Consider the following 13,112-nt stretch of genomic DNA (forward strand, 5'->3'; position numbering starts at 1 on the left):
ATTCGTTTTTCAAGACAATTCGAATAGTGGCAGGATTATTACACTAGCGAGACACAACATCTGGTAGACGCTGACCAGGTCATCCACTAAAGATATGGCGGAGTTTCGGCATCAATGGAAGTGCAATAATAAAAATATTTTCTAATGCTCACCACATTTTAAACTTCGGGTGTTCTTTTAGCTGAATGATAACTACCGATATCGCTAACTGTGGTTTGACAGCTGGGAATGGCCAACTTGGTTGACATTTCTGTTCAGTAAAGTTTGGTTCCTTTACTGATGATGACCCCTGCAAGCGAACTAATGATAACAATTTAAAGGAATGCACCTGGAGTATCCGGTCCCTTATTGGGGAAGGTGTCTCTGCCCGGCTGGTTGATGTCCTCGTGAGAGTGAAGCATTTGGTACTGCTAGTCAAGAGATTCGATGGACGGGGCAAGGTAGGAAAAACTTAGAACCTTGCGACGTCTACTACAGCGCGCAAATTCGGTGTTGGATTTTTTGTGGGAACGAGACTTCGAAAAAGCGCGATATTTTAACATCGCGCTCATATGCGTCCACGCCCCGTTAGAAGAGACGGACGAAACGACCAAAAATTATTTCTATGAGCGCCTGGAACGTTCCTATGAGCGCTGCCCCAGCGCCAGAGGGGGCGAGGAGTGAATTTTGGGTCCCACAGTCGGAAAACTCAGCCTGCACAACGAAACATCCGGTAACGGACAGAGGCTGATCGACTTCGCCGGGGCCCGAAATCTGGTAGTCTACAGCACCAGATTCCAGCATAAGAAAATACACCAAGCTACCTGGCTGTCTCCTGATCGAAAAACGCGTGATAGATGGAAGACACGCGTCTAGTGCAATCCGAAGACCGAAGATCGACTCGGATCGTTATCTCCTTGCAGCCAAACTACGCACACGCTTCTGTGCAGCAAAAACGTACATCTACCTACGCAAAGAATGTTCAACATCGAAAAGTTGCAAGCATAACAGACAGCCAGAAGATTCGCCACTCGACTCTCACTCCTGCTCTCAGAGAGTACTGCCGTAGAATCCGGCATACAGGAGCAATGGAGCAACATTTCTCGTTCTCTACGTACCGCCGTCGAAGAAGAAATCGGACCCGAAAAAACAGTTGGTACGACGAGGAATATCATGCTGCCGCAGAAAGAAAGGATGCCGCCTATAGAGCCACGCTGCGATCGGGCGCAACGCGAGCCATGTGGGATCGCTATCGACAGATAAGAAATGAAGAGAAACGTATTATCAGAAACAAAAAACGAGAGGTCGAAAAACGTGAGTGCGAGGGGCTTGAGATGCTGGCCAATAGGAACAAGAAGAAGGTTTTAAGACCGGGGCGTTTTCCTGTAAAAACAAAGACGGCGATCTGGTGACTGACATTCAGAGCATACTAAAATTATGGAGGGGACACTTCTTGAACCTGTTAAATAGTGAAAGTGAAGATCCCAATACCTCAATCGTTGACGACGGATTTGTCCTTCCGCTACCCGACCATGATGAAGTGAGGGTAACGATAACGCGTTTATAGAACAACAAAGCCGCGAGCCCCGACGGACTGCCGGATGGGCTATTCAAACATGGCGGCGAGGAGCTGATGAGGTGCAAGCATCAGCTTATTTTCGTCGATTTCAAAGCTGTATTCGACAGTGCGGAAAGGAGTTACCTGTATGTCGCGATGTCTGAATTTGTTATCCCCGCAAAACTTATATGGTTATGCATGATGACGTTGCTCAATACGAGCAGCGCCGTCAGAATTTGGAAGGACCTCTCCGAGCCGTTTGATACCAAACAAGGTTTCAAAAAGGGTGACTTGCTGTCGTGTGACTTTTTTAATCTGATGTTGGAGGCACAATTTTTAATAAGAGCGTACAATTGTTGGCGTATGCCGATGATATTGACATCATCGGCCTCAACAATCGCGCTGTTAGTTCTGCCTTCTCCAAACTGGATAAAGAGGCAAAGCAAATAGGTCTGGTGGTGGACGAGGAGAAAACGAAGTAACGCCTGTCATCAAACGAGTAGTCGGCGCACTCGCGTATCGGCACCCACGTCACTGTTGACAGTTATGATTTCTAGTTTTTCAAAGACTTCGTTTATTTAGCAACCAGCATTAACAACGATAACAATGTAAGCCTGGAAATCCAACGTAGAATCTCCCTAGCCAACAAGTGCTACTTGGGACTAAGTAGACAACTGAATAGCAAAGACCCGTGTCGACGAGCAAAACTAACACTCTACAAAGCTCTCATCATCCCCGTCCTAACGTATGGCACAGAAGATTCTGCGCAAGATTTTTGGACCTTTACACGTTGGTAACGACGAATATCGCAGGCGATGGAACGATGAGCTGTATGAGCTTTACGACGACATAGACATAGCGCAGCGAAAAAAATACAGCCGCTACGCTGACTGGGTCATGCGGTCCGAATGGTTACAAACGCTTCGGCTCTGAAAGTATTCGACGCGGTACCAGCTGGTGGTAGCTGGTGAAGAGGAAGACATCCTCTGCGTTGGAAAGATCAGGGGGAGAAGGACTTGGTGAGCTCAACTGGCGTCGGTTAGCACGAGAAAGAAACGATTGGCGCGACTTGTTAAATTCGGTCATGATCGCGTAAGCGGTTATCACGCCAATTAAGTCATTATGATTCGTTAAACGCCAGAACAACGTTTCCAAATTGTGGAAATTTACCTCGAAAAAAAAAAAATATATATATATTCGTGAAGCTCATAGAGTACTGACGGCATAATAGATCCCTATTTCTTTCGAAATGAGGAAGGAACTCCGTTATGGTGAATGACGAGCGCTATCTAGTCATGCTGACCCTGTACTCGTACAATCAGATAGACCATATAACTCGTTGCCGCAGCGGTTATATGCCGGGATATCTGAAAGTGTATTTCGTCAACATTAACATTTTTCGCTGTCAAAATAAGCCATTAACTGGGCCAGTTAATTATCTATTATGCCAGGGAAGACACTCTGAACACAATAAGGGTTTGAGTTAAGGATAGTGCAAATGAATAGTATAGTGTATTTGGATGCAGTTCGATTTTTCCATTGCCAAACCGTAAAAATTAATCAGAACATGTTTTGGCCCACAGATCATCTTCTAATTGTGCTCGCATGTTTATGGTCAATCGAACCATAACGACCCATAGAAATGACTGTCATTAGCGTTAACGAGCTAGTGACACGTTATTTATATGCATACCATATATTAAGAATCAGGTACTCCTAATTGCATATATATGTGTGCATCTTTACATACATTCGTACATACATATGTTTATTGCGTATACTACATAGGCATATTAGAAAATATTTTTTTGAACTCGCACCCATAGGTGCGCCACCCGATAGTCATGATGAAGTTCCGACATAGCACCTCTTCTCGAAATATTTAATCAATTAATCAATCATAGCCGGAGCTTGATGCTAAATTTTCCATGTTTTGTCAGTAGCTGGTGAAAAACAAAATTGTCCGAGCAACTTCGGCCAACGGCCCTGAATGGCAGCCGATTTCTGCCCGCTCGTTTTACACGTATTTACATACTGGTCCAATCAGTCGTTGTCTAGACGGCAACGAAATAATATGGCTAAATGCTGTGTTGATTTTCGATCTCAGTTTTTCCGTAAACAAACCATTGCCATGGCCCCGGTGAAGTCAGCCAATCAGCTAATTCTTTCAAAATTTGCTGAGAACCGGTTGACGGTCTCATATTGGCCACACCTTCTGGATTTCTTTAACCATGCATACATTCCTTGTTTGGTGTTTGGTCGATCACTCCAGTTTATGGCGTACGTTGTTCCATAAATGTGGAGACCTACAGCTTTATGCCGGCTGCGCAAAGCACATGGTTTCTTATGGCGAACTTTTTTCATGTTAGAAATAGATTCTAAGGTTTGCTATTGTTTGTAGTGGAGTGATCATTGTTAGAAAAAATATCAGTCTATCATTTGTTCTTTCATTCCGACACTGAGTATCGAACTGGACATTTCCGAAGGCTAGTCGTGCCTATCTCTTCTTGATTTTGAAAACATTTGGTATTGCGTATGATATATAAGCCATATTGAAAGAATCAAATGCAAATCATTACTCTAAATTCGCTATAAATTGTTTCGAAGAAATCTCGGTTCGTGAGAGCGAATTAAGGTGGCAAGTCACTTCTCACGATTACGCCGACTTCGCACGACTCGCTGGATACTGTCGTGACCAAGATGAAGCAAACCCATTTGTCGTCACTCGCTTCTCCTTCTCCAGACAATATAGCTACATTCCGAATCGCCGCATTTTCGCCAGATGCACCCAAATGATATAAAACCATTCCTAGATTGTAGATTTACTGGATATTGCTTGGCTGAGTGTGATTTCTTACACTCTGCACTATTTTTGATCAAGGGAAACAGCAGCTTAAATTGTTCTCATGAAACGCGGGGCATGTGTCGAAAACATTTTTCGTCTAAATAATAGTGGACTGTAGATCTTCCTTCAGAGCTTTTGAGCTTTTATTCTCCAACAGCTAGCGTCTTCTAAGAAGTTGAAATTATCTCTGCTCGTAAGTTTTGTTTAGCTTAGTAAAAGTAAATAAATATTCGTTCATATTTATATTCATCCAAAAGCAAAATATTAATATCCGCTTCCATAGTCATTAAATTAACTATTTTTTGTTTTTCAGAAGCATGCGGTATTTTATAATTGAAAATGTTTGAGCGTTCGAAAATATGTAAAAGGGACACGACACGACATATGGTAAAAATCGATCCGCAAGTAAAATATGTAATTCTATCAAACACTAAAACGTGATAAATGTATAAATTTTATTTTTTATTTGGCCATATAGAGTTTTAGAACGCGGAGTTTGCAAAATATGTAGAACTTGCAATTTAGATGGCGGAATTTTTGAATGTGTTGAATTCCGATGTTAGAACGCGCGGTGTAGAAATGGAGCCTTAGAACACGGGATGTATTGTTGAACATACTAATAAATGTCAAATGTGTAGATTTTACATTATTTATTTAGTATTTTATTTGTACGGGTCAGAAAGCTGCTGAAAATTCTATCGCAGTATTATCAGATTATTTATTGGAAAATCTTGTAATCAAAAAATGTAAAGAAAGGAATTAATAACAATAAAAGGGCAAAATTATTATATTACTGTGGGCAAAAAGTAAGGTGAATTTATTTGTCAAACTTCGCGGGATTAAAATTTCTCTCTAGTTTTTTTTTATGAGTTGGCAGCACTGTTAATAACATCTGGGCCAACTTTCATGTGAATGTCATTATCAGTAATATATTTACGCTTATGTTTACCAAACGACCAAGAGTGCATTTTTCGATTTTTACAATGTCTGATTTGATTGAGCAGAGAAGTGCCATCAAATTTTGTTTGCGGAATGAAATTTCGGCTGCGGAAACGTTTAGCATGTTGCAGAAGGCATTTGGTGATTCGACCTTGTCGCAGAAAAATGTTTATAAGTGGTACAAAGACTTCAAAGAGGGTGAAGAACGTATTGTTGACTTGGAGCGCTCCCGACGACCATCGACGTCAACAGATGACCAACACGTCAATAAAATGAAGGAGTTAGTGCTCAAAAATCATCGGTTGACTGTTAAAGACCTTACTGATATGATTGGAATATCAGAAGGGTCTGTGAAAACCATTTGGGCCTACGAAAAGTCAAATCTCGTTTGGTACCGAAAACTCTCAATTTCTTGGAAAAAAGTCGTCGCGTTGATGTGTGTGAAACAATGCTTTTAGACTATCAGGACAAGCTCAAATGCATCATTACGTGAGATGAGACTTGCTTACCACCCTGAAACAACCGACCAATCAAGCGAATATCGTGCTAAAGGCGAGGCCAGACCGAAAAAAGCACGTCAAAGCCGTTCAAAAATAAAGGTCATGATGACAGTTTTTTTCGATTTTCGTGGTGTGGTGCGCTATGAATTCCTTCCACTTGGCCAAACTGTTAATAAGGAATATTATTTGAGCGTTATGCGTCGTTTACGTGAAGCAATTCGTCTAAAAAGACCAGAATTATCGGCCAACAACTCTTAGTTTTTGCATCACGATAATGCACCGTCTCACACTGCACTCGTTCTTCGTGACCATTTCGCCAAAAATTCCACGCATATCGTTCCGCAACCACCGTATTCGTCTGATTTGGCTCCGTGTGACTTCTGGCTTCCCAAAACTCAAGAGACCACTTCGGGGAACGCGTTTCAAGTCGATTGAGGAGATAAAAGGTGAATCGAAGAAGGAGCTGTTGGCTACACCGGAAATGGACTATTTGGCATGCTTCGGGGATTGGAAAAATCGTTAGCATAAGTGTATTTCATCGAGAGGGGATTATTTTGAAGGGGCTAAAATTGATTTACAAGAATAAATTAAGATTTTTCATTTTACAACCAACTTTTTGCCCACACTTAAAGCCAGAAAATGAAAATTTTGATTTTGATATTTTAAATGATGTTTTTGGCAGATGTGAAAATATGATTCAAGTCTTGTTATTTATAAAGCGGATTTTGTACAAGGCAAGTAGAAATTTTTATATGAATGTAATCAAGAAATTTAATTTTTTTCAACTTGTTCAGTATTTGTGTGAGTAATTCGGAAGACGGGAAAAATTTAGTATAACGTAACCTGCTTTGAAAAAAGGTTTAAGAGGGGGATAGAGGGGTGTATCCTCATCTTAAAACTGAAAACCGCACCATCCGGAAACTTATAGTTTTTAAGTAATTTAATTTTAAAGTTGTATAATTTAGCGAAAAGTTGGTATTGCCATATACCTGAAATAAAAACGAAGTTCGTATACAGGAGTTGTTCAGTGGAGGGTTGATTGTAAATCTGCAATATTTTTTACTGTAATTTAAAAATGAGAAACATTTTTGAAAATATAAACTAACAAAAAAAGAGTTGCAGGAGGAAATTTGAAATAAAAACAATGCGATTGTCTGGATTATGTTGTGCACGTATTTAACTCATCGCAAAAAAATAATTAAGTAATAAAAACCCAAAAATTACGGTTTATAAGTACTATATTGTATTACTTCGATCAGTTTTACAAACAAGTGCTCATGCTTTTTATAAACAGATTTTTTCATCAAGAATTCGATTATCATGTCTTTAAAAAAAATCCATTCAAAAAAATAACCCTCATCAGTCCAATTCCGGCTACGCAATCCACAGTATTTTTGTGTAGAACTTCTTTCCGTGTTAAAACCATCGAACCCAAAATTAATATCAACGCTTTAGACGCCAAACGTCGGGTCTCCATTATGTTGCCAACTTGTTAATATAATTAGCACGCGGAAAGTTGTTTAAGGCAGTATTCGAAGGTTTTACCGATGACTTGTGCAAATTGCCTACAAAATCCAATGATTTCAAGAATAACCTCTCAACACAAAATATTGAAATGGATAAAATTAAGGGTAATTTGGAAAAACTGCGTCGACTGTTTGTGTGAGCAATACAAAACCAAATGTATTCAGTATAAAACTTTTCACGACTCAAGTCCCGCCGGTCAAAATGACGCAAACTGTTATGGTACTCAAAGCAGAAAAGATTGGTTGAAAGTAAATGGAAAAAACTCGCCCAACCGTCTTACGTTCACGCGTTCAGCGTTATAAAGTTTACTGGCATCAAAATAACAAAAAAATGGATTTATCTGAAAGACATTGACATTGAAAAACCAAATTTATGCATACATCTGACATCTGAGTATATTCGACCATCCAAAATATTGAAAACTTCTAATGACGATGAATGCGATAACGCAAATAAAGCGTTCAAAAATATTGTAACACATTTCAAATTTTAAAATAAAAATAAAATAAAACAAGTTAAATTTTTGTTTGTCTTTTAAATTTTATGGACTAATAGCATGCGAAACCATTTTCAGTGATAACGCCGTTTGCGTGTTCGCAAATACAATAGACTTTTTTAAAAACCAATTTATTAAATTCTTGATAAATTATTGATAAATCCTTGATTATTTGTTGTCCTTATTCACGAGAATTCGGCATTTCTAATGAGCTGTTTCATTTACAATTGGGGGTGTTCTCGTACTCTTGCATATTTTAGTAGAGAATCTTTTCATTTCTTGATGTTCTGCAATAATCCAAGACTTAAAGGGCTGTCACAATAGGTCCTTTGCGTCCAACGCATTTGACTGACGTGACACATAAAACAGACTGAGGTGCCACAATGAAAGTATTGCCGCATATAAAAAAAGCCACAGAGGATCTTGTCGTGAATGCAAATATCATATTTCGTTGTGTATAGACAGGTTTTTATTGGTTGTGAAATATATAATAAAATTAATGCTTATTCAAGCGAAATGGAGTTTTAATAGAATTTATAGTATTTGTAGACGGTGGGTACGACGATAACTTCGAGATCGGGACGCACATTAATTTTTCAGGATAACTTGTTTAATCCTAGCCTTTTCTCTACTCTTTCAAGCTTTTAACGGAAAAATAAGTCTGCGTTTAAATTGATTTAATTAATTTAAATTTCATTTTAAAAACACCATCGATAAAAATGTGCGTTCTCCAAAATTGTTCTTCTTTAAACAGTTGTCATTTGCGCCGCACTTGCCGTACCGTAAAAGTAGAAAGTTGCCAATTTTTGTACAATCCGGCATGGCGCACGGCGCGTATGTGACGCCTTCGACTCAAACACTCATAAACTATTTCGAAGTCCGTCAAATTCGTTGCCGCAACGAGGCCATTGCGACGCACCTTTTAGAGTAGCCCCCTCATAAGCCTTGCAAAACCCTTGCATAGTGCAACAGCAAAACCCACGTATATTTTTAGGCTATGAATTGCAGCTTAACAAATGCGACTCTCTGCAATTTGTTTATTGTTATCCTTAAATTGTAAGTTTGCGGCGTGCAGTTAGAATTTTTATACTCTTGCACCCCCAGCCCAATGGTTGTTTTTGTTGAGTGCTCCTACCTTTTTGTCTCTCACTCGGAAAGCATTTGAGGGAGTTCTTTTTTCACGTGAAATACACAACAATCGGTAGATGGTTTAACTCAAAATTCATTTAAATAAAAGTAAACTTTTTAAATAAAAAAGGATTTACATTGTTTGCGAAGAAGCGCCAACCAAAGAATGGGCTGCCTCGGTCTCATTCCAGCAGTCCAAAATTTCGATACGTATCCGAAGAGCATGACTGCGACAACAAATTAGACGTCTTACAATACACGTCCATGTTGTCAATTAAATACTAAATTTCAAAACAAAAGTAACTTGATATCTCTTTAATAAATGAAGTAAAATTGCCATTTAAAATAAATACGGCACAAGTAATAAAGAACCTCACTGCTACCAAACGAGGTTTCAGACAGGGTGACTTGCTGTCGTGTGTACTTCTTTAACCTGATATTGGAAAGGATCCTACAAGCCGCAGAACTTAATCCCTATGGCACAATTTTTTATGAGAGCGTACAATTGTTGGCGCATACCGATGATATTGACATTATTGCCCTTAACATCCGCGATGTTAGTTCTGCCTTCTCCAAACTGGATATCGACACGCACTGGCGTATTGACAGTTATGATTTAGAGGGTGTAAAAGACTTCGTTTGCTTAGGAACCAGCATTAACACCGATAACAATGTTGAAATCCAATGTAGATACTCTCCTGCCAACAAGTGCTACTTTGGACTGAGTAAGCAATTTAGTAGTAAAGTCCTCTCTCGACGAACAAAACTAACACTCTACAAGACTCTCATCATGCCCGTCCTAACGTATGGCGCAGAAGCTTGGACGATGACAACATCCAATGAAGCGACGCTTGGAGTGTTCGAGAGAGAAAGATTCTGCGTAAGATTTTTGGACCTTTTGCACGTTGGCAACGGCGAGTATCGCAGACGATGGAACGATGGGCTGTGTGAGCTTTACGACGACATAGACATAGCGGAGCGAATAAAGATCCAGCGGCTACATTGGCTGAGTCATGTCGTCCGAATGGATACAAACGCTCCGGCTCTGAAAGTATTCGATATAGTACCAGCTGGTGCTAGCAGAGGAAGAGGAAGGACTCCTTTGCGTTGGAAAGATCAAGTGGGGAAGAACTTGGCTTCATTTGGTGTGTCCAACTGACGCCGGTTAGCACGAGAAAGAAACAACTGGCGCGCTTTGTTAAACTCGGCCAAAATCGCGTAAGCGATTATCGCGCCAATTAAGAAGAAGCGTAGCGACGCCCACGTTTGGGTAAATGCGCGTATATCGATAACGACTCAATAAAGCTCGCCAAAAATTGGTGCCCGCCTCGTTAAGATCGAAGCAAATATAATTGCACCCCCATAAAACCACGTCCATTTTTATATGTTAAGAAAAATTTCCATCCGTTTAGAAGTGACTAAAACTCTCAATATTATAACTCTAATAACTCAGAAGTGAGCTAGAGTTGTTTATGAGTTTGGTTTTAAAAATGAAGTCTTAGCGCTAATTAAGTTTTACCTAAATTTGCGTGGATGTACTATATAAAGTTCGGTTTGAACCCGCTGTAATCTTCCTTAATTGTTTAAATACTTAAACTATTCCATCAGAAATATTATTTTTGTTTTCTTATTTAAACTTTATTTCGCACTATGTCTATACTTCATAGGAGACCTTTTACAAACACTTGAATGCATTTAAAAAATGGCATTGATTTAAGTATTAAAGGCTATATTTTCTATGCAATATCCTTTCTAGTAAATAAATTTAACGTTTTATGGGTAGCTTTTAGATAAGCTGGATCGTTGCTTTTCTTTTCAATCATAAAAATACACGTAAAAGGCTTTGAGGGCCAACCAGGCCTGGTTTGACTATTTGCTGTTCACATTGCAGGCTGAATTTATTATTTAATTTAGTAATTTGGTTATTCAGGAAACGTTTAGAATGATAAATCTTTAAGGAATCTTGTATTGAAACGCTCCTCACGAGCTTAAGCTAGGCTATACAAAATGCTAAAAGAAGATGTTTCTTTTTAGTTAAAATTAATCCGAATCTACTTACCTCTTCAAGTGCACTGCTGAGTAGTTATTGCCGTTCCCGTATGTAGAATTAGAATTAATAAAAGCTCCTGCTGTAGTTGCATTGGCGGTGGAAACAGAGGTTGGTTGTTTTGTTGGCAAAGTTAGTAATCCACTTGGTGATGTTGCAGTGTTAACAGCGGCAACAGTTGTGGTTCCTGGTGTTTTGTTGGTGGTGGCGTTGGTATTTACCGAATTTAGAAACGGAGGGAACAGTGTTGCCGCAAATGCACTTGTCCCCGCTACAGTTGTTGAGCTGCCCGAATTTTCACTAGCCACCACTGCTGCTGGACGCAAATATGGATGGAATTTTGTTGCACCCGGCGCGTCCAAATATTTTCCTTGGTGCTGATGAAGTTGTCGCTGCACAATGGCGCTGTTGTTAACGTTGCTATTGTTGCCTATAGAAGCGATGGTGGAGGTGTTGATAAGGGTACTATTTAAATTATTTTTATCCGAAATGGCACCGCCGGAATTTGCATTCGCAATTGCAACAGGTGTTGGCAATGCTGTAGTAGTATTAACAACCAACACTGCACCAGGGAGTGCTGCTGAGTCCGGAGGTGTTGCCGTTATTCCGTTGAGTTTATCAGCACACAATTTCATGGAATGCAACATCATTTACGCGATTTGTTTCGAAATTTTATTAGCGCTTGTGGTTGTTATTTGTAGGTTCATATATGCATACATACATACATCTACGTATGTGCGTGACTATGAGTTGGTATTAAATATTAGGTCAATTCCAATTGTTAAGTGACTTACGCTCACAGCTATGTGCGTTTCGGCTTTGAAACAAATATTGACTGCCACCGCATAGAGGGATTTGGTAATAATAAAGTTGGATTACTTTATAGCATTAACTACACTAGGCAAAACTTACAATCTGTATAGTTGCACAAATTAGTAAATATTGTCTCACTTTATCAGTTTAATATAATTTTTGTCAGTTCGTAGATAAGGCGCGGCGTATTTAACAAATTGCCTATCCCATATAATGAAGATACAGTTAGGGGACGCTAGCAAATTTCCAGAACTTCTGTAATTGTCATTATACGGTTATACACTTGGCTAGTTATTTATACAATTTATTTAATTGTTTTGCTCTAGATAAAGTACGCAAATGCTGGATAACGATGTGATAGCAGTAAGTAGCTGTAAGCAAAAGAGACAAGTGATTCTTGTTAATTAAAAATTGGCTTATATGAATACATACAATAACACAGAAAACTGCATATCCAACTGTGGAAATCAGGCCTGAAAAATTGTTGCCAGGTATGTATATAAAAACCTTATGAAATGAATTGGTGCTATACAAAATAAATATATTAACAAAAATAATTATTAAAACACAGAAAAATGGACATATGGTCAGTATTTAAATACTTAAAAATGCATCGCGTGGCAACCAATTATTGTTTGTTCGATGCTTAAATAAATCGCTTTCTATTATTCTGTTAGAATTAGCAAAAGTAACAGAATGCTGAGATTTAATTAGTTCATTATGAAGTTTCGAGGTCAAATCAGTTGTTGTTCCAAAAACCATTGATGCTGTGAGCGAACTGATATTACAAGATCGTCATGTAACCTATCGTGAGATTGAGACAATCTTAGGCATTAGTGGGACGAGCATACATTCAATATTGCATAAACATTTGACTGTCAAAAAAATTTGTTCGCGTTGGATCCCACACAATTTGTCAATCGCTCAAAAAAAGGCTCGTGTCGATTGGTCGAAGGAAATGCTCAAAAAATACGATCGCGGGACTTCGAAACACGTCTATGACATCGTGACAGGTGATGAATCATGGATTTACGCGTATGCGCCCGAAAGTAAACAGCAGTCGACTGTATGGGTGTTTCAAGATGAGCCAAATCTAACAAAAGTTGTTCGCGCACGAAGCACTTCCAAGCAAATGGTCGTCTGTTTTTTCGTTTTTCGGAAAAACTGGACATGTCGCAACCGTACCACTAGAACAACGCAGAACAGTAAATTTTGACTGATACACAACCATTTGTTTGCCAGTTGTCTTCCAAGAAATAAGGAAAACCAATCGCCAAAGA

At 39.2% G+C, this 13,112-nt stretch overlaps 1 protein-coding gene across 4 annotated transcripts in view; it reads right to left on the reverse strand.

Annotated features, from left to right (window-relative positions):
- LOC129249114 (CUGBP Elav-like family member 2) overlaps positions 1–13,112 on the reverse strand; it is a 260,192-nt gene that overhangs the window by 192,433 nt on the left and 54,647 nt on the right. For all 4 annotated transcript variants that reach the window (XM_054888750.1, XM_054888748.1, XM_054888749.1 and 1 more), the window contains exon 2: positions 11,032–12,203. In XM_054888750.1, the coding sequence (XP_054744725.1) occupies positions 11,032–11,669 (638 nt within the window). In that variant the 5' untranslated portion in view covers positions 11,670–12,203. The remainder of the gene's footprint in view (positions 1–11,031; positions 12,204–13,112) is intronic.

This window comes from Anastrepha obliqua, chromosome 5 (genome assembly GCF_027943255.1).
Source record: "Anastrepha obliqua isolate idAnaObli1 chromosome 5, idAnaObli1_1.0, whole genome shotgun sequence".
Classification (NCBI taxonomy): Eukaryota; Metazoa; Arthropoda; class Insecta; order Diptera; family Tephritidae; genus Anastrepha; species Anastrepha obliqua.